Consider the following 21,605-nt stretch of genomic DNA (forward strand, 5'->3'; position numbering starts at 1 on the left):
CACCACCCTCCCCACCCCACCCAACTCTCCCCACCCCCCCCACCCCCCCACCCTGGCCAGCAATGGGGGAATAGCAAGTTTGATAATATAGTAATAAGAATCCTGGCATTTGATACAGCGCCATATCACATCTTCAAGACGCCTCAAATTGCTTCACAGAATATACTGTAAAGTGAATTGACTGTATATTTTGCGTGTAAAATGCGGCAGCCAATTGCTCACCACAGTGGATGTCCCACAAACAGTCGTGGATTGAAATCACCAATTTTTTTATTTGAATTACCCCCGTGAGAATGATCTGCCAGTTGTGAGTTGACACTTTATTGCCAGGTAAACCAAGGCGTGTGGAGTTAGAAAAGTGGCCCCACATTTTGCCCTGCCCGGGAATCGGACCCAGGTCTCTCGCTTGTGAGGTGAATTATTATTATTTTTTAAGGGATTTGGGAGGGAATGGTTTGGGAGGGAATGGAGGGTGGGTGAAGAGTGAGGCTGTGGAGATGTGAGCAATGCTGGCACTGAGACTCTGTGACTGTGTGTGTGTGTGGGGTGGTGAGGGGGGGCGGGGTGCGGGGGTGGAGAGAGGCAGAGAGATGGCCTGATGATCTTTCTCATTCCTCCTTGGTGTCAGATTGATAGGGAACCGTTGGCACCTGCGAACCCCACCCCTGGATAGGCTGCTCTGTTGTGACTAGGAACTGAGGTTCGAGTCAAGAGATAAGGAAAATCTCTCTCCAGCTCCCAGCCTGAGCTCAGGTGGGTCACGGTGAGAGACTGAGGTCTGGGGGCTCAGGTTGAGGTGGGCTGTAAGGTATTTGGGGTTTCAGCCGGGTGTTTGGTGATGATAGGTATGGCCGTTGACCAGAGAAACTGACAGCACAAAAGAAGGCTGTTCGGCCATCGTGGCTGTGCCGGCTTTTATATCGAACTAATCCTTACAGCCCCTGATGTGTATCAGTGGAGGTTCTGGGCGGGTGGGGGAAAGGGAGCTGTTCCATGCCCTGTGCTGGCTGTGGGGGAGCTCTCCGACTCACCCCCCACCCCCGGCAACACTCCTGTTAATAGGTCCTCAGCTCTGGGATGTGTGTGGGGCGCGATATCAATGCAGGTTGTTGTAACAGTTTCCCTTTTCAGATGTTTGTCCGGTTTCCTTTTTTGATGTTTGTGCCTGTGAGCCTGTGCGTGTGTGTGACATTATTATTATGTGGCCGTGTGTGAATGCGTCTGTGTGTGTGTGTGGGTGGGTGTGTGTGAATGCGTGTGAACCCCTAGGTTCACTGACTGGTCAGTGTGGGGAGGGGGCCCTATGCCTGTAATGGCATTGAGTGATTATTCCGTGGGCTCTGACCTGTGAGCTGTTGTTTTCTCAGCCCCTATTTATCACTCTTACAACCCGACAGCTTTGCTTTGACACTGTTTGTCACCTCACTCTCCCACATTTGCAGATCAGTGTACATTAACCCTTCGGTCTCTCTGCTCTTCTGGGGCGGGTGGGGGGTGGAAGCAATGGGGAGTGGGCGGGTGGGAAAAGGTGGGGGTGAGGTTAAGGGGGAGGGTGTGGAACTGAGACCAGTCACAGCCCTGGCTGCCGAGACCAGGAACTCGGCAAAGACTCGGCGCTGGGTGTGAGGAAGATACTTTATTGAGTTTTATCGGATGTGATGACACGCGGCAATGCACGACTGTGCGGCGCACCAGCAATCCCCAAGGCCGAGCTGGGTCAGACACCCACCCTCCCACCCGCCCGCCCACCACACCCCCCCGCGCCTCACCCCCCCTCCCCTTGCCCAGCACGGCTAGAAACGTTCCTCTTCGGGGCCACCGTTAAAGCCGTGGCATTGCTGCAGCATCTCATAGTTGGGTGGCGGTGCTGTGGGCGGGCATTGCCGGGGCAGACGCAGGGCGGCGTTGAAGGTCGGGGGGTCTTCGTCCTCCAGGTAGACGGTAATGCCATGAGCCGTGCCGTGCGCCGGGACCTCCTCCTGCTCCGGCCTCTGCCACCAACGGCGAACTCTCTGCCCAGCGCTCCTCACCAACACCCACAGCGCGTCCACCAGCAACACCTCCACAATCTCGATCACACAGATCACGGAGCAGCTCATCCATAGCCCCAACTGCCCCCCGAAGTTCGAGAGCAGTGTCACCATCTGAAGCCACAGAGACGTCTCCATCAGAATAATAATAATAATAATAATCATCATAGAATTTCACAGCCCAGTAGGAGGCCATTCCGCCCATCGTGCCTTTTCAAATACCTCTCCAATTCCCTTTTGAAACTGATTCTGCTTCCAACAATTCTTGTATTTGATACAGCGCCTTATCAGGTCATCCAGATGTCTCAAAGTGCTTCACAGGATACACTGTGAAGTGAATTGACTGTATTTTGTGGGACAAACTTGGTAGCTAATTGCGCACAGCGACGTCCCCACGAATAGTCATGGACTGAAGCGACTAATTTATTATCATTTTTTTTAAACGGGATTATTACCCCCGGAAAACAATCCGCCAACCGACTACCAACCGGGTTCCGGCAGCACTCACAGTGTTTGCTGGTTTCTCTGTGATGTTTCTCACGCTCAGATCCGCGTAGTAAATGTCCAGGCTAGCAAGCTCGCTCCTGGGCGGGAGGAGAGGAGACACTGTCAACGCTTCCGCACACCGTGCACTTCCTCTCTGTATTTACACAAGACCCCAAATAACACAGATCTAACCCTCGACGTCTCAAGGCGCTTTACGGAATATACTGTAAAGTGGAGTGACTATATATTTTGTGGGTGAAACACGGCAGCCAATTGGATACAGCAGTGTTCCACAGACAGTCGTGGTTTGAGTAACCAAATTATTATTACTATTTTTAAAAAAAATTTTGAAGGGATTATTACCCCTGGGAAAGCGATCTGCAGATCAACTAACAACCGGCTTCCTACTTACTGCTGGTAAACAGAGGCGTGTGGAGTAAGGAAACTTGCCCAATATTTCAGCCTGACCCGGGAATCAAACCCAGGTCCTCTCGCTTCCGAGGCGAGTGCTCTAACCACTGAGCTACAGGACTCCATAAATGCCCACCCCCAGTAGAGTAGAGCTGGCTGGCGGGTTTGGATCTGGTGGGATTCTTGCTCAGACTCACGTGCTCAGTGTTTTATTGCCATCCCGGCCTCGTTCCCAGCTCAGCAGACGAAGCACCCAGTCCTGTTGGGGTGGGGGGAACAACAAAATTAGGGAGAGGGTCCTGGTTTAGAGACCCCACCCCACCCACTGTGGAGTGCATGTGTGTCTGCGTGTGTCTCTCTCCCTTTGTGCCTGTGTGGAACACTCTTCCTCTAACCCTCCACTTCCTTCCCCATCTTCAGGTGTGAGAGACAGATGGGGGGGGCCACTCCCCCCGCCCCCACCACCAACCACCCTTGCTGGGAGCTGTCCTGTGTGTTGCCCGACTTTGACGATTTGGGGTAAGTTTTGGACCGTGTTGTGCAGCAGAGATTAACCAGTGATTAACCATAATGATTAATGACGGTGCCGGAGCACCAGGGGGGGAGTGCGACACATGGAGGGGCCGGAGTTAATCAGAACAGAGATTCTCAGCTAACAGAACAGTGAGGTTTCCAGGCCTGAGAATCTGACAGAAACCCCCAGAGCAACACAGAGTGTGTGAAACACAACAACAACAACAACAACACAGTTGCAGCTTATCCGAGCCTCCAGCCAAGCTCACCTCAGCGCTCTGTGCCGGCCACTGGGCAACACTCGTCATCAATGTCCACTCCTTACAGCTGTCAGACACAGAGACACAGACACACACAGACACAGACACAGACAGACGCACAGACACACACAGAGAGACACAAACACACAGGCAGGGAGTGAGCATCAGGGTGTCAGCCAAACCCACTCCCCAGTCACCTCACTAACCACCCCCCTCACTAACTATACAGCCACTAACTAACACTCCCACTAACTACCCGCCTCACTAACCACCCCTCTCACTTATACAGCCACTATCTAACCCCCCCCACTAACTACCCGCCTCACTAACCACCCCCCTCACTAACTATATACCCACTAAACTACCCCCTTCACCAACTATCCCCCTCACTAACTACCCCCCTCACTAACTAACCCCCCCACTAACCACCCCCCTCGCTAACTATACACCCACTAACTACCCCCCCCACTAACTACCCCCCTCACTAACAACCCACAAATATACAGTCAATTCACTAACTATACACCCACTAACCATCGCCCCCACTAACTACCCTCCCCCCCCACTAACTAGCCCTGGTTGAGCCGCTGTGCAGGGTGGAGGTGGTGGTGGCAGTGACTCACTGACAGGCTTGCCGGCACAGCTCCTGGCACACCAGCTGCTCCCGGTGAAACCGATCCCGAAGTCGGTAATAACAGTAAACTGCGGAGACAGGAAACCAGGTCTTAGCCAGTCTCAGCCCCGCATTGCGAACCCCCCCCCCCCGCCCCCACACCCCCGTGTACTGTATACACACTGTGCGCAATTAATTGGCAGCTGAATTCACGCACAAAATACACAGTCACTGTACTTTACAGTATGTTCTGTGTAGCGCTTTGAGATGTCTTGAAGACGTGATACAGCGCGGTATCAAATGCAAGGTTTATTAGTATTATTATCCATGCGTGACGGCTGGTAAGCCAGTGGATGGAAGGGGTCAAACCCCTTCCAGAGACGAGGGGAGAGAAAGTCAGGAATAGGGAACAAAGACAGGCAAACACACGTGCGTCTGTGGGGGCGGGGTGTGCATGGGGTATAATGACAGCGATGGAACAGACTCACTCCAGCCCGGGAACCTGTTGTAATCACAATACTGTGCTCCTGGGGGCAATGGCTTCTCATAGTGTCCACACCCACAGGTCTGCACCATCTCCTTTTGGAAGCAGGAATGAAGGCACATCTGGAAGCAACACAACAGGGATACATCACAGTCACACTGAGAATCATTCCCTACCTCTCTGACCTTCTTACTCCCCAACCCACTACCCGCTGCCTCCGCCCGACTGGTTCCAACCTCCTGTTGGTCCCTCCTGCCCTCCGTTCCACCATCAGTGGCCGCACTTTCAGCCTCTACGCCTCGAAACTCTGGGACTCTCTTCCTCTATCCCTCCGTCTTGCCCCTTCCTTCCCCATCTTCAGTTGATGCCTGAGACCTTCCTCTTTGACCGTACCTACAGTCATCTNCCCCCCTCCGCTCCAACCCCAGCTCGGCATCGTGCTCCGCCACTGTTAAGCGCTCTGGGATGCTGCCCTGCGTGAGGGGCACAGCGTAAATGCAAGTTGTTGTTGTTAACCACAGTGTCAGCCCTGCTCTCTGGAACTCTCACTCAAACTCTCACCTTAAAGGTCAGGGAGAAGGAAGGTCAAGAATGCAGCCTCTGGCCGGCATATTTAATTGGAGAATCCGACCAAAGTAACCCTGACTCATCAACTACACCGCGTGCCCCCAGGAGGGGAGGCCATTCAGCTCACACAGCCGGTTCCACTGGTTTATTGGATCATGATTCACGACTGATCTTCCAATCCCATTGCCTGCCCTTCCTCCATTCCCGTCCCTCCCTTCTCGAGGATCTGTCTATCTCCCTCTTAAATAATCTTAGGAGATCTCCCATGGCGCTGTTCGAAAAGAGAAGGGAGTCTCTCTCTCTCTCTCGCCGACAATCTCCAAGATAAAATCACTTGCTCACTTCCTGGCTGTTTGTGGGGATGTTGCGGTGCACGAATTGCGGTGTGAGTGTGCGAATGTGAGTGTGCGAATGTGAGTGTGCGAGTGTGAGTGTATGAGGTGCTGGCTGACCTGCAGGGAGTAGGACTTGTTGTACAGGTTGTCCTCTGGGAGGTCCTCAATGCAGTCGCTGTAGGGGCCACCCAGCTTGTGAGATTCTGTCTGTGGGTGGGAAGTGGGGAAGAAGCTCAGTGAATCCTCCTGAGATCCCTCCCCAACTCCCCTGCCTCACCTCCTCACTCCCTGACCTCTTCCTTCCCTCCCTCCCTCCCCCATTCCCTCCCCCTCTCCCTCCTGATCCCAAACCCCAACTCGGGTTCCAAATCCCTGACTGTCAGGCGCCTTGAGACGTCCTCCCGACATAAATATAAGTTGCTGTTGTTGTTGTTGTTGTTGTTGCTGCTGCTGCTCACCAAGTCCAGGCCAATGGAGGTCTCCATTCCGGCCGGGATCGCGATGCCCAGATCCTCCACAAAGGGATGCTCACTCTGGTCGTGCACCACAATCTTGGCCCCCGTCGAGGTGACCAAGTAGGGGTTGTATTCGTCCTCGTCCAGGTGCAGAGTCACTTTCAGACCTGGAGGGGGGGGGGGGAGTGGGGAAGGGGACAGGCCGTGATTGACAGACGCCTCAACACCCCTTCCCTGCACACGGCAAACAGCGTAGCAAGCGCTGGGAGTGAGTGGGGGAAATCGCAGGAGGTTAAAAGGTAAAGGGAAGGAGAGAGTCAAGTGTGAGAGGGAGTGGGCAAGGGAGGGAGGAGGTGAGGAGATACAGCAGGGGAGAGGGGGTTAAGAGAGGGAGGGGGTGAGAGAGGGACGGGGCGAGGGAGGGGGACGAGGAGACAGAAGAGAGGAGAGCGGTGATGAGAAAGGGTGGGAGTGCCTTCAGCTCCCCTCTCGACCCTCTACCCCCTCCTCGCTCCCTCCCTTCCCTCCCCTCACCCTGACCATTTCCCCCCAATGCTCGGGTCCCGACCCAACTGTCCAGCGCCTTGGGACGTCCTGCCGACATGAAAGGCGCTCTATAAATGCAATCTTGTTGTTGTTGTTGTTGTGGGTGATGGAGGGAGGGAGTGAGGAGACAAGAGGGGGAGAAGGGGTGAGAGGGGGAGCAGGTGAGGGAGGGAGGGAGGGAGTGAGGAGACAGGATGGCGGGGGGGGGGGTTATTACCGTTCTGGCTGCCCCCGGTGCGAGTGATCAGGACGCGGCCATTCTCTCCTCCGTTGAAGGTGAAGCAGTTGCCGTGGAGCGGGTGCTGGTGGAGGCTGAAGTTCCTGCGGTAAACGCCCGGCGAGGTCAGTGACAGTCTGAGCACCGTCACCGGGACCCGGTAACCCGTCAGATGTGGGGGGTGGGGGAGGGCTGGATGGTTAGAGGTAGGGTTGATGGATGGACACGCACGCACACAGGTGGGGCGGAGCAGGGATGGATACAGGCACGGAGGGGAGTAGGCGTACACACACACAGGCAGAGAGGGAGATGGGTTGTACACACACACACAGGCGAGGAGGGGGAGGGGGTGTACACTCACATACACACACAGGCGGGGAGGGGATGACCACCCACACAGGCGGAGAGGGGGAGGGGGATGTACACCCACACAGGCGGAGAGAGGGAGGAGGTGTGCGCGCACACACACACACACACACACAGGCAAACCTGGAGTCACAGGGGAGGCCGTCGTACAGGCAGGTAAGGAACAGGTCATCGGCGGAGTAGCCCATCGCCCGCTTGTCCTCGGGGGGCACCTGAGCCAGGAGGTTGTAGTAGTGCAGCTGGTACCACTCTTGCACAGCAGCCATCCCCGAGGTGAAGGTGTAGATGGTACAGTCAGAGCTGTCAATGTCCCCCCCCTCACACTGACCGTGGGGGGAGTGGGGGCAACACACACACGCAGACACACGCACGCACACACGCACGCACGCAGACACAAATACATTCACACAGACACGCACACACGTTAGCACCTTACATTTGATATAGCGCCTTATCACTTCACTGAGACGTCTCAAAGTGTTTCATAGGACATACCATAAAGATTTTTTGGGGGGAGCGATTATTACCACTGGAAAGCAATCCACCAATTGACTAACATCCGGGTTCCCATTTACTGCTGGTAAACAGAGGCACGTGTGTGGAGTAAGGAAACATGGCTAAGGTTTTGCCCTGCCCGGGAATCGAACCCAGGTCCTCTGGCTTGCGAGGCGAGCGGCTTATATTACGGACTGTTGTGTTACGAAGATCTGGATTACGAGCTGAGCTGCTCAGACGTACCAGCTTGAAGCCGACCAGGTGTTCCTGGTTGAGGATATCGGCGTTGCCGAGCGAGTGGGTGCTGACTGTACCGTTGACCCGGTGCTGCCGCCTGCTCAGCAGGTTGGACACAATGCTGTACTCGGGGCCCCTGGCCTGGATCTGCAGCAGTGGAATATTCTGGAACAAGCTGGGCCTGCTGCCCTCGCCGGGCTCCGCCTCGTGCTGGGGTCTGACCTCACCACCATCGTCCTCGGCGTCCGTGTACTTGTAAAGCTCGTCCAACACCGTGAGTGTGGCTTTCTCCAGTTCCCCCACCAGCCATCTAGTCGCACTGTACCTGTGTTTGGGTCACAGTCAGTCCCTCAGCAGTCCCTCCCTCTCTCTCCCTCCCTCATTCCCTCCTTCCCTCTCTCTCTCCATTCTTCTTTTCATCCCTCCCTCCCTCCATCCATCTATCTCGCCCACCCTCCATTTTTTTTGACAGCCGGGCCTCTGACACACGCAGAAACCCATCACCGTAGGTAAGAGTCTCCAAACCAAACTGAGAGCTCCACGTAAATGTCCCCGTGCCGTGGTGCTGGCGATGAGAGGCGGCGCTGGTGAGGGTGAGGCTGGCAGGAGGTGGGGCTGGTGAGGTGAGGGTGGTGGGGCTAGTGGCAGGCGGTACTGGCGTGAGGCGGGGCTTGCGGGAGGAGGCGAGGGCGGGGCCGGCAAGAGCGGGGCCGGCGAGCGCATGGGCGGGGCGGGCATGGGCGGGACCGACAAGGGCGGGGCCGGCGAGGGTGGCGAGCGCGGGGCCGGTGAGGGTGGGGCAGGCTGACCTGTAGGGGTTAATGTTGCAGATGGTGATGGCCGGGAACGGCAGCTCCTGAAAGTGCACGGTGATGGAGACCGACACGGTGTAGTAGGCGCTGGCGAGCAGCGCGCACTGCCACACGATGAGGGACGCGGCACAGCCGGTCAGCAGCAACCAGGCCCCGCGGCGCAGCCGACCACGTGACACCACTATCCTGCGGAAGCCATGCGTGTTGGTGTTGTAACAATACCAGCGGGCCAGCTCACTCATGCTCAGAGCCTGGGGTCCCGTCACCGGCAGCTTCTCCATGATCTTCGCCGACAGTTTCCTCTTCCCCGGCTCCATGGCTCCCACCGACTCCATGCCTCAGTCACTGCGGGCGGGCGGGCAGGCGGGGGAGTTACACAGTTATAACTAATAATGATAGCGTCTCATCACGTCTTCGAGACATCTCACAGCGCTTCGCCGAATACACTGTAAAGTGTAGTGACTATGTATTTTGCGGGCGAAACGCGGCAGCCAATTGTGGCCAGCGGCGTCCCCACACACAGCGAGTGACCAATTTTTGTATTTGGGGGATTGTCGGCCAAGACATTGGGCGAGAGAGAGAAAGTCCCTTCTCTTTTTGAATCGCCCAACACTGCACTGGAGTGGCATCATTGATTAAGCGATTCCAAGTCCCAATGCGGGGGCTTGAACCCACAATCTTCTGACTCGGAGGTGAGATCACTACCACTGCGCCAGACTGAGAAACAGCACTTTTATAGACCTTGGAAAAGTCTCCTTGCGCTTCACAGGGTATCACTGTCAAATAACAATAGTTTGTGAACGCGGAATTCAAGGTCATACTTGTCTCTGGGAAGGTTAAATTATCTCGGCCGTGAACTGAGCACAGTCACTTCGCTGGGATCCCGATCAGTGTAAGGTCGGTGAGACTTCACTTTGTAAAAGTGATGGACAGAAACTGGTTCCCAGTTGTCATCGATTCACTTCATTGTGAATTTGATGCAGCAACAAAAGCAATGGAGACACTCATACACATGAACTCAATACACACTCACACACCTGCACTCAATACACACTCACACAGATACACACTCTCTCACACACACACATGCACTCAACACACACACAGATTCACACACACAAATTCACACACACACAGATTCACACACACTGATTCACATACTGATAGAAACACATATATATGTGGACAGACACACTCACACAGCCACCGGGAGTCAATGAGCATTACAGGTAATCATAACAGCTAATCACAACAGGTAAACACGCAGGTAATCAACACAATACAAGATTACATTTGTATAGCGCCTTTCACGCTGGAGGACAGCCCAAGGACATCACACAGGTAGACACAACAGGTAAACACACAGCGACCGAGGAGCAGAAAGTGACATCTGCAAATTTACTATTAATCACAATTACAGTTGCACCTTGGCTGTGAGCCGTTCACACCTTTCTCTCTGCAGAGCAGTCAGTACCTGGTGTCGGGTGGGACTGGCAGTGAGGTGTCAGGTCCCTGGGGAGCGAGGGAAGAAGTGTTGGCAGAGATAAAGGACAGACTCCTCTCAGTCCCCGCGGCTGCTCAGAGCCACGCACACTCTCTGGCTGTGGCCAGAAACCGACTAACACTACAGGGACACAGGCACACATTTACACTGAGAATAATTGACAGCTCCACCTGGTGTCGTTATTGAGGGGCGGAGGGTCTGTCTGAGCTAACAGCACACAGGTAAGCCGTACAGGTAAACATTACAGGTAAACCGTACAGGCAAACATTACAGGTAAACAGAACAGGTAAACATTACGGGTAAACACACAGTTAAACACACAGCTATACAGACAGGTAATCACACGGCTGAACACATAGATAAACACACAGGTAAATACACAGGTAAACATTACTGTTAAACATACAGATAAACACAGCTATACCGACAGGTAAATACACAGATAAACACAGGTAGACACAAATGTAAACATTACAGGTAAACATTACAGGTAAACATTACAGGTAAGCAGATGACTGACAGGGTGACACTGACTGGCTAAAGCCAATACTCAGCTGCCCTCTAGCGGCAGTTTGCTGTCACGCCAGTCAGCTGAGATCCTGTATTGAAGGCAGGAGCTGTGTGTGTGTGACTGTGTGTGACTGTGTGTGTTTGGGGGTGGGGTGGGGGGGGCTCTGAGCTGTTATGAGATATTTCTGTGAACAAATTGTCTGCCATTTTCGCCTACAACATCTCGCAATAATATCAGTGAAAAAGAACATGTTTGTTTTTATAGGCAGGAGGGAGCTCGGTTTAACGTCCCACCTGAAGGATCGGACAATACCGAGCTCCCCCCAGCACTGGGCTGGAGTAACAGCCTGGACAGACATGTGCTGCTTGAACCACAATCTTTCCCCCCCCCCCCGAGGTGAGAATATGAGTGTGTGAGCCAGGCTGTGACCCTGAGGCCAATGCCTAAGACTGACGATAATCACTAAGATTACTGATCAGACTGATTTATTGATTATCCCGGCTCTGTCGCTCTGCCGGTCTGCAATCCACTTGGGGCCTGAAGGTTCGCGTTACCCTTGGGCCTAACCCTGTTTTTACCCTTTCGAGGTTGACAAACAACGAGAATGTAACCTCCTGAAGACTGGATAAGTACAGATTATCAGTGACTCAGACTGGACAAGGCGAGTGACTGAGCTCCAACAACAACAAAATTATTATATTCACGTCGGGAGGACGTCCCAAGGCACCCTCCAGGGTGCAACCAAAAACAATAATAAATTGGTCATTTTCAATCTACGACTGTTTGTGGGACATTGCTGTGCGCAATTGGCTGCCACGTTCGCCCACAAATATACAGTCAATTCACTTTACAGTTTGTTCTGTGAAGCGCTTTGGGACGTCCTCCCGTCGTGAAAAGCGCTATTTCAAATGCAAGGATTATTATTATTATTATTATTAAGGGAGCTGAAGTAGAGGCACCGTCAGTGACACAGTGCACTAGCTGGGAGGGTTACAGAGCTGAATGTGGGGTAGCTGGAGAGTATCACTTGTAATTTGATCATTAATAACCAGAAGCTTGAGAGATCGATATTGCAACATTACGTGCTTAATTGGTCTTAATTGGCACTCAATATTTCCTGTCTTGTCACCACCCAGTAATTCCTCACTGATGTCATCAGTTTAAATAAAATGCATAAAAACATAATATTAATAATAATCCTTACATTTGATATAGCTCCTTATCAACAATGAGACATCTCAAAACACTTCACAAGATTTACTGTAAAGTGGAGTGACTGTGGGTTTGTGAGCGAAATATCTTCAGAAATATAAACAAAACCCGGAAATTGTTTAACCTAATTTTTTTAAGTGTGTTTGTGTGTGTTGGGGGTGGGGGGGGGGGGGGGAGAGGGGGCGTTTCCTGTGTTTTTTCCACACATTGGGATTGAGGACAGCCAGCTGCACCGGCCAACCTTTCACACCGCACACCCACACACAACTCACAATCTGACTGTCACTCTGACAACTGGAAAACATCTTACACAATTGTCAGACGGAGTCAAACTGTTTCTCTTTCAGAGCTGTGGGAAACCAGCTGCTAAACTGAGAAGGAATTTGGGAAGTTATATTAATATTAGTGATATGATTTCACCTATGTCGAGAAGATGCAAAAGAGTCTCACAGGATTTACTGTAAATTGCAGTGGCTGTTTTTTTTTGTAGTTTTTCTTTTGCTTTGCAATGCAATACAAATGCAATGAATGCCTTACAATAAAGAACAATAATCTTTGCATATGACGAGAGCGCCTTTCACGTCGGGAGCAGATCTCACAGGATTTTATTGTAAAGTGCACGATTTCTGGGTAAATTTGGAATTGGCCAATTCCTTCCAGCGAAGTTCCACACAGAAGCCGGCAGTGAATGAGCAATGTTATGTGGAGGATTGTTAGCCGGGAACACCGGGAGACACAAACTGCCGTGGGATCTTTAACGTCCAACCTCAACGGCGGTTAACGTGGTTTAACGGCTCCGAAAGATGCAATGCAATGATTGTAAGAAATGGGGGAAAACATATAATTTCTTTTACCCCCTCCCTCAGTCCCCCCCTCCCTCAGTCCCCCCCTCCCTCAGTCCCCCCCTCCCTCAGTCCCCCCCCTCAGTCCCCCCCTCCCCCAGTCCCCCCTCTCCCAGTCCCCACCTCCCTCAGTCACCCCCTCCCTTAGTCCCCCACACTCAGTCCCCCAGTCCCCACCTCCCTCACTCCCCCCCTCCCCCACTCCCCCCCCTCCCTCAGTCCCCCCGACCCTCAGTCCCCCCGACCCTCAGTCCCCCAGTCCCCCCCACCCTCAGTCCCCCAGTCCCCCCCACCCTCAGTCCCCCCAGACCCTCAGTCCCCCAGTCCCCCCCACCCTCAGTCCCCCAGTCCCCCCCACCCTCAGTCCCCCAGACCCTCAGACCCCCAGTCCCCCCACCCACAGTCCCCCCTTCTCTGAAGCCGTTGCCCCTTTAAATCCCGTGGCTGTCCTTTTAAATCACTTCCCTGCTGAAGGCGGGAGGACGGGCGAGTGACGGGCGTCGCGCTCGACCAATGACGGCTGAGGGTCGGACGCTTCGACCCAATGGCGGGCGACCGGCCGGGATCGGCGTGCCCGGCACCCAATAGCGGGCCGGGCTGGGGAGGGGTGGGGGCCGGAGCGGCCAATGGGCGGCGGCGGGGGGGCGGGAGCTGGGCGGCCGCGGCGGTTGCCGTGGAGAAAGGGGCGGGCGCTGAGCTGCAGTCCGCCGCCGCCGCCGCCGCCGCCCCCTCAGGTGGAAGTCAGAGCGGCGCTCGCGCGGACGGACGGACTGTCTGCCGTCAGGAGGGCGCGAGAGGCCGCGACCAGAGGAGCCGAGCGGAGCCGAGTTTACCTCACACCCACCTGTCCACCTGCCCGTGAGGCGATGCATCGAGCGGGGCGCCAGGCCGCCGCCTACCCGCGGGCCTCAGGCTTCTGAGGGGATCCCAGCCCACGGTCAGACCGAGCCACAGCCACAGCCACAGCGAGCGGCCCTCGACCCGACCCACTCCCCTCCCCGCGGTGGGGAAACCATGCGCCGCCGGGCCAGCGAGCTCCAGAGCCGGCAGGAGGTAGTGGTCGTGGTGGTGGTGGAGGAGGCGGCGGCGGCGGCGGCTGGGAGCGGAGCCTCGGAGCCGGCGCCTCACTGAAGCGGCCGCTCGCTGCCTCCCTCCTCCCCTCGCGCCCCCGATGCGGCCGCGGGAGCCCGAGCTCCAGCTCAGCGACCAAAGGCCGTCAGTCAGACAGACAGACAGTCAGTCTCTCTCTCACACACAATCACAACCTTCTCACTGCAATCTGTCCCCACACTCAAACCTGCACCACTCCCCGCCCGCCGCTCCCACAGCCACAGACACACACACCCACACACACCCACAGCCATAGCCACACACACCCACAGCCACACACACCCATAGCCACACACACCCACAGCCATAGCCACACACACCCACAGCCATAGCCACACACACCCACAGCCATAGCCACACACACCCACAGCCATAGCCACACACACCCATAGCCATAGCCACACCACACACACCCATAGCCATAGCCACCCACACCCATAGCCATAGCCACACACACCCATAGCCACCCACACCCACAGCCATAGCCACACATAGCCATAGCCACACACACCCACAGCCATAGCCACACACACCCACAGCCACACACACCCATAGCCATAGCCACACACACCCACAGCCATAGCCACACACACCCACAGCCATAGCCACACACACCCATAGCCATAGCCACACACACCCATAGCCACCCACACCCACAGCCATAGCCACCCACAGCCATAGCCACCCACAGCCATAGCCACCCATAGCCACACACACCCATAGCCACCCATAGCCACCCACAGCCATAGCCACCCATAGCCATAGCCACCCACACCCATAGCCACCCACAGCCATACACACCCACAGCCACAGCCACCCACAGCCAGGTTGCTGCTGCTGCTGAGGATTTTTTGGATAAATAATTCCAAGATTTAACTATATAGATTATATTTCTGTCTCTCTATCTCTCTGTTTCTGTGACTCTCTGTCTCTGTCTCTCTCTGTGTCTCTCTGTTTGTGTCTCTGTCTGTCTACTCTCTCTTTATATGTGTGTGTATATATATATATGTAATTGGGCATTTTTCCATTTGCAAAAAAAAAGTATTTTTCATTTTATTTTGCAATCTTAATACTGTACCATCCCTTCCGCATCTTCCACTGCAACTCAACAGAAACAACCCCAGTAAAGTCTCTGCCTTTAAGCGACGGGATTTTCACTTTAAAAGGTCCATTTGTTTTTTTAATTTTAGAACTCCCTTTTTTTTCAAAAAAAAAGTTTTTTTGTTTTAAAAAATATATATTTTTATAAAAGAAAACACACACGCAGTCCAAAGCCACTGTTGGGGGGGGTCTTCATTTGTGGTGGTTGGAAAGTACTTTTCTTTAAAAAAGAAAAAAACTGCGTTGTTTTGTTTTGCTTCAAACGACAATCTTCAACGTTTACTTTGTTTTTTTAACTAGGAAAAACAAAACTTATTGAATGTTTCCCCCTTTGAATTGGTAGATTTCCTGCACATACAGACACAGTTACTTATTTTTTCTTTCAATTGGAATTACTGTATTGTAAAGATCACTTTTACACACACGTGGATATATATATATGCATATTAATTTATTCTGCAAATGTCAAACATGTCCAAGTCGGCAGCTAAAGAGAAGAAGTCTTTTAGCAAGAAACTTTTCAGGCGAGGGTCTGTGCGATCCGTGGGCAGTTTCATGAGCCGAGTGCTCAAGACCTTGTCCACCCTCTCTCACTTTGGCACCGAAGAAGCCTCGGCCGAGGATGAGAAGGATGATGGCGGCTTCAAGGACTTCCGAGCCGCGGGGGCTGAGATGGGAGTGGGAGCCGGGGCTGGGGTGCTCTCCTCGGCTTCTATCATCATGATGATGAGCGGCATTAGCCCGGGGATGGGAGCTGCACATGCCGTGGCCTCTGCCGGCAGGTGTGCGGCCGGACACAGCGACTCCTCCGACAGCTGCTTCTCTCCGGCTTCCGGGGATCGCTGGCAGCCACCCGGCCTGGCTGGCCTCAAAAACCATGGCAATACCTGCTTTATGAACGCCGTGCTGCAGTGCCTGAGCAACACTGAGCTGTTCGCGGAGTTCCTGGCCCTAGAGCAGTACAGGGACCGGGTTAGAGATACGGAGGGCAACCGAGGGGAGCAGGAGGAGGAAACGGAGGAAGGAACTGAGGAAAAGGGCAAGAGCCAGAGCCCCAAGTCCAATGGTGTGTTATTTCCACCCAAATCCCAGCAGGAGAAAGGGGAGGTGACGGAGCAGCTTGCTACTTTGGTCCGGGCCCTTTGGACATCACAATACACTCCACAACAGAGCCGGGAGTTTAAGGTAGGATAATAATAATAATAATAATCATCCTTGCATTTGATATAGAGCCTCATCACATCAGTGAGACGTTTGAAAGCGCTTCACAGGATATACTGTAAAGTGAATTGATTGTATTTTATGGCTGAAAGGATGTACATACAGTAGTATATCTCCGACCTGCTTACTTCTCAATCCACTACCCTCTGCCTCCACTCGACTGGCTCCGGCCTCCTGCATGTCCTTCATGCCCTCTGTTCTTCCATCAGTGGCTATGCTTTCAGCCACTATATCCCGAAATTGAAACACTTCCTCTAGCCTTGCCCCTTCCTTCCCCATCTTCAGGTCGTACTGAAGATCTTGCTCTTCGACAGCACCTACAATCACCTCCCCCCGGCACAGGGTCGTACTATGCCACTGTCAAGCGCTCTGGGACACTACCCTGTTTGAGGGGCTCAAGTTGTTGTACATAAATTGTATTTTTGGATAAGAGTTTTGGCGCTGTCATTACATAACATCCATTTAAGTATGACTTGGTCAAAACGGGTGGGGACTTGAAGATATTAATCCATTAATCCATTCAAGCTGCGTGTGTACTGTGTGTTTTAAGAATGAGTGATGCTTTCTAATGCGATAGGCTGCATTCCTGAAAGCAGGGTGAGTCAGAGAGGACTGCTCTGTGAATTCAATTCAAGGACACTCGGAGCTCTTGTAATGTGTCATGATCATGGCTCAGGGCTGCACACCCACCAACCAGGAAAGGCGTCTTTAAGGTTCAAGTGCAAAGCGATTATCCGATCAATTATTTAGTACTGTAATGCTTTATGGCAATGATGTGCTGTCTTGTAACCTAAATCCTTGTATTGATGGCTTGTGAGGTTGGGTTATCATAGCTGTCTCGCTATCCTCTCCTTAATGTTACCCAACAGGATCTTAATTTCCCTGTGATACTGTTTCCTGGATTGCAAAATGATTCCCTCATGTAATTCCGCAATGTACTTACTGGGTTAATGTCTATCCTAGAGCCTAACAGTGCAAAAATTACAGCCTACTACATGGTCGACTCCCAGCAATAATTCCTGCTCTTTCTTTTTGGTAAAGGCTGTTTCGTGAAAGATTATCTGCCTTTGCAGCCCTGATACTTCCCATAAACTTCCAGATCTGCATTGAGGTGGACAGCTCAATTTTAAATTGCTGCCTTGCTATGCTGAATCTGTAGTCAGTCGGGTTGGGATTATAGAGCTGTGATTGAAATGTAAACTGGGCTCAGGGTAGTCAGTAAATATTATTTCTGGGAGTTGCTATATGTATATGTGAAAATTAGTGGAGAAGAAAAACATTCTTGAATGAGAATAGAACCCACTCTACCTGTGTTGTACAGATAGCAGGACTCAGCCTGTTTCCTCGTTCATCACGTTACCCTGTTTTGCTTTTTGCTGCAGTTCTTTGTCACAGCAACAATTTTGTTTTATTCCACAGTAAAGGCATTGCCTCCGCGCTTTCGCAAATCTGATCTGTTGAGGGAGGTGACTTCAGGTAGAGGAAACTCTGAAACTACTCCCCAGTTACCTACCTCTCCTCCCCTCCTCAAAAAGTAACTAACATAAAAGCATCAGGTTATGTCCAGTTATCTTCCTTGTTTTATGCTAACTTGTTCTGTCCCACAGTTGTCATTGCTTCAGCAAGTGTGGAATGTCCCATACATTATACGTCCACACAGCTCATTTTTAAAACAGTCAGATGTAGGAATAACTTTTGTTGCCCTTATTCTTCTACACCTGAAATGTGCTGACTACTCACAAGAAGGTAGTTCCACTTGATGCAAATCTACTCATTATATTCTACTATCTGGGAAGGGAATTGCCAGTAACTTGTTCCACTTGAGGCTTATTTTGTATTTGTGTCGATTCTCTTAGACTCTGCAGTCTGTTAAAGTTAAATAACTTGCCTACATCCATGTTGTCAAAGTGCTTCACAAGTAATTATTGTTGAGTCTAGGAATTGTTTTTGTAGGAGAATGAGACATCCATTTGCACCAGCAAAGTTTTGCTAACAGTGCATTTTGTTGTTTTGGTCAGCCGGGTGTCTGGCACATGCAGAAACCCATCACCATGCTTATGAGTCTGAGAATTGATTCTCAAAGCGAACTGAGAATTCCATGTATCCCACCTTGTGTGCATTTTGAGATACTTGGGAGGATCTAGAGAAGAAGGTTCAAAGAAGGTGTAGTATTAATTTAATGGAGCAAGGGAGATTGGAAGGCTGAGGTGAGGGTTGAGGAAAGGGATCCCTGTAACATGCTTTTTCTAGTATCCTGTGTTAGAGGTATACTTGAAGAAAGGTTACTTGTAGGTTGGTATTTTAAGAGATGATTTGTGAAAATGATTTGTGTCTTGTGCTCTTAACGGAACCTAAAATTCCACCACTGTGAACCTCGCCGAGCTCCCAGTGAATAGGAGGCTGACTGGGGCAGTATAATAAAAGGTGTGGCTGTAATTTTTCTTTAGAATACCCTATAAACCTAAATAATGAAGTTTCTGGCCCCGGGCCTCTTGCGCTGTTTCCTCTGGGCAGAGTGGCTCTGGAGGCACATCCACTCGGAAACCTTGCTGTTGTGACTGTCCATGTGAGTGTCTCTCTTTCTCTGTGTGTGTGTTTCCCAGCGCCTTGGGATGTCCTCCTGAAATTTATATATTTTGCAACAATCTAATATGTGTTAATACCTCATGTTGAGTTTTTATCAATAAAGTGAAAAAATGTAGGTTGATAGTAAAATGTACCTCAATAGCACCAATCAACCCCCGCAAAATGTTGCCAAATTGCCCTGTGACTTTTGACAAATATATCCGCTCTTTTCTATCAGCCCAGGTCATTACTTCATATTGAGATCATTTACTCACTGGATAAATGTCAACAGCATTTCTTCATACCTTGCCCTGACAGCTGCCCTTAACCAGTGTAGATGTTGGAGATTTTTAGCTGTAAAGCCACAAAATGTAAGTCATGCACACTGGATGTACACATTCTCCATGTCTCCAGAGCATTTTGTGAAAGTTAATCTTATTTGCACATCATTGTGAATCAATGACCCGGAGAATCTCAGCAGTTGGTGTCTGCATCGACATCTGCTGTTGGCACAAACCCGTGCTAAATGACTGATAGCAGGGCGTAATTTACAGGCACCGGAGTAGTCGGGCGTTTCACATGACCTGTTATAAAGCACTTGCTGTCAGCTTGACATTATTTCAACTCCATTAGATTGCTGCCCTCAAACCCGAAAGCCTCTGTTCTCTCTGACAGTGTTTTATCTCCAGTCTGTGATCTGCTGTGTAGTGACCATCAACATGAGAGAAGTCAGAATCGAGCACTGTCAACCTCTTGTGTAACTTATGAGTACAATAATTCTTCAATTTGATGTAGCATTTATAAAGTTGAAACTCCTCAAAGCGCTTCACTACGGTCAGGGTGTAGTGCCTGTATTTTCATGGTAAGCTTCGCTGCCCTTCTCTCTTTATACATCCCCCAAATTGATGACCTGAACCTGAGAATGCAAATATTTGTTGCAGTTTTCTGTTCGGAAATCTGAGTGAGTTGGTTTGTTCCATATTATAGGATTGGACTTTGATTTAGACCTTGGGAGTTGAGAATAGCATTTAAAGGTTGGAAGGCACTTTGCAGATTTGCAGCATGATTTGAGCAGGTTTTCCAAAGAGAAGAATTAAGCAATTTAACCACCTCCGATGTCCCTTTGTATTAAGCTACTGTTTGTTTTCAGTAATTTCAGCCGCTTTGCATCCCGGTGCTTTTACTTTTTGTGTCTTTGCTGACATTACAGGAATTGGTGATCCATATAAGAATGTGTGTATGTTATAGCGTTGAACACTTTCAGGGCTGGGTTGTGTTCTTGTTTCTGTTCCCAGTTCCTTCCCCTCCCTCCTGAAGCAGTTGACCTGGGTTCAATTCCAGGCAGGGTGAAACCTTGGGCAAGTTTCCTTACTCCACAGCCTAATAATAATCCCTCCAAAAACAAAACAATAATAAATTGGTCATTTTCAATCCACGACTATTTGTGGGACATTGCTGTGCACAATTGGCTGCCGCGTTTCGCCCACAAATATACAGTCAATTCACTTTACAGCATATTCTGTGAAGCGCTTTGAGACGTCTAGAAGATGTGAAAAGCGCTATATCAAATGCAAGGATTATTATTATATTACTGGAATAGAGCTCCACCGATGCCTGGTGACACCTCACTTAAGTGAGAAAGGAAGAACTTTCATTTTTAAAGCGCATTATAACATCAAAATATCTCAAAGTGTTTCAATCAGCCATGAACTGAATGACCAATTGTTGACCAGCTCACCATGAGAAACTCTGCTTTATTAATATTGTAACAAGATCTTTAACATGCACCTGAACATAGAGCAGAGTTTAAGGAACGGACCGTTTCTTTATAATGTAAAATCTGGTCCTTTCTGTAGGATGAATAAAAAGTTATTGCTATTCTTACTGCATGAGTGTGTGATACCTGCAGTGTGAATGATGCTTGACTCCTTTTGTCGGTCAGTGTTGCATGTATTTTGTGTTAGGTTAGTGTCTTTATATAGTGCCATGATTTAATAGTCAATATAAAGATTGCTATATCGAAACCTTAAATTAATACAAACCGAGAAACCTCACTAATTGGCTCGCAATAGAAATAATAGTTTGACAATAGAATTTAGGTTTGAGAAACTGACTGTTTCTCCAAGTTCTGTAAGGTTGCTATTGCTGACTGTCATTGCACTGAGACCAAGCTCAATGTTGTGTTTGCCAATCTTTTTTTGGGGGGTGGGAGAAGGAGAGAGAAGAACAAGACTCTCAGTGGAGCCTGACTGGTGGCCAAAGGAGAGAATTGTGAGAGGCACATCACACTATTCTTGAGCTAGTTACAGAGCAGGGAGGGGTGGAGTGAGTTTCCCAGGTATGCCCTCAACCAGGAGTGTGGGTGAGGGGGGGAAATGTTCAGTGGAAAAATCACTTTACAGATATCAAATATGAAGTGCATTGAGTGACATTTCGCATTGGAAAATAGTTTTTTTTTAGAGAGCTGTATAATCTGTGACAAATTTTCAGGAATGTGATGATGTGGGAATTTCTGAAGGGCAGTGATTCGAGGCCAAGAAATAAAACCTTTAATGGGAGACTGCACTGGTTTGTCATCTCACAGCTGGGTGCTGAATGCCTTTCCGTACCCGTGCATTCAGAATTTCTCCTGCAGCTTTCTTCAATTAAACCAAACCAGTTAACACCTAATCTTACAAAGAGAGGTATTGATAAATTAAACATCCAATCCTT

The 21,605-nt window shown here is 50.9% G+C and overlaps 2 protein-coding genes and 1 non-coding gene across 4 annotated transcripts in view; 1 reads left to right on the top strand and 2 right to left on the bottom strand.

Moving 5' to 3' along the window:
• Positions 1-1,787: 1,787 nt before the first annotated feature.
• Positions 1,788-10,319, bottom strand: LOC103186631 (sodium channel epithelial 1 subunit gamma). Its single transcript, XM_007905791.2, has 13 exons — positions 10,302-10,319; positions 8,825-9,172; positions 8,022-8,340; positions 7,407-7,606; positions 6,918-7,021; positions 6,158-6,321; positions 5,817-5,906; positions 4,802-4,919; positions 4,324-4,402; positions 3,710-3,767; positions 3,125-3,186; positions 2,539-2,614; positions 1,788-2,144 (listed from the first exon to the last, which is right to left on the bottom strand). The coding sequence occupies exons 2-13, from the start codon at positions 9,160-9,162 to the stop codon at positions 1,794-1,796; spliced, it is 1,959 nt and encodes a 652-aa protein (XP_007903982.2). The 5' UTR covers positions 9,163-9,172; positions 10,302-10,319; the 3' UTR covers positions 1,788-1,793.
• On the bottom strand, positions 2,981-3,043 carry trnap-cgg. Its single transcript has one exon. It is a non-coding gene; the product is annotated as a tRNA-Pro (tRNA).
• A 5,195-nt stretch (positions 10,320-15,514) lies between the features above and the next one.
• Positions 15,515-21,605, top strand: part of usp31 (ubiquitin specific peptidase 31) — a 33,393-nt gene continuing 27,302 nt past the window's right edge. For both annotated transcript variants that reach the window (XM_007905793.2, XM_007905794.2), the window contains exon 1: positions 15,515-16,292. In XM_007905793.2, coding sequence (XP_007903984.2) covers positions 15,570-16,292 — 723 coding nt within the window. In that variant the 5' untranslated portion in view covers positions 15,515-15,569. The remainder of the gene's footprint in view (positions 16,293-21,605) is intronic.

The sequence above is a fragment of the Callorhinchus milii genome, unplaced genomic scaffold (genome assembly GCF_018977255.1).
Source record: "Callorhinchus milii isolate IMCB2004 unplaced genomic scaffold, IMCB_Cmil_1.0 Scaffold16, whole genome shotgun sequence".
Taxonomy (NCBI): domain Eukaryota; kingdom Metazoa; phylum Chordata; class Chondrichthyes; order Chimaeriformes; family Callorhinchidae; genus Callorhinchus; species Callorhinchus milii.

Coding starts and splice junctions, on each gene's coding strand:
- LOC103186631 (XM_007905791.2), bottom strand. CDS start 9,162: ATGGAGTCGGTGGGAGCCATGGAGCCGGGGAAGAGGAAACTGTCGGCG. Junction 6,322..6,917: donor CACCGGGGGCAGCCAGAACG/GTAATAACCCCC, acceptor CCCCCCCTCCAG/GTCTGAAAGTGACTCTGCAC. Junction 4,920..5,816: donor ACAAGTCCTACTCCCTGCAG/GTCAGCCAGCAC, acceptor TGTTGCTTCCAG/ATGTGCCTTCATTCCTGCTT.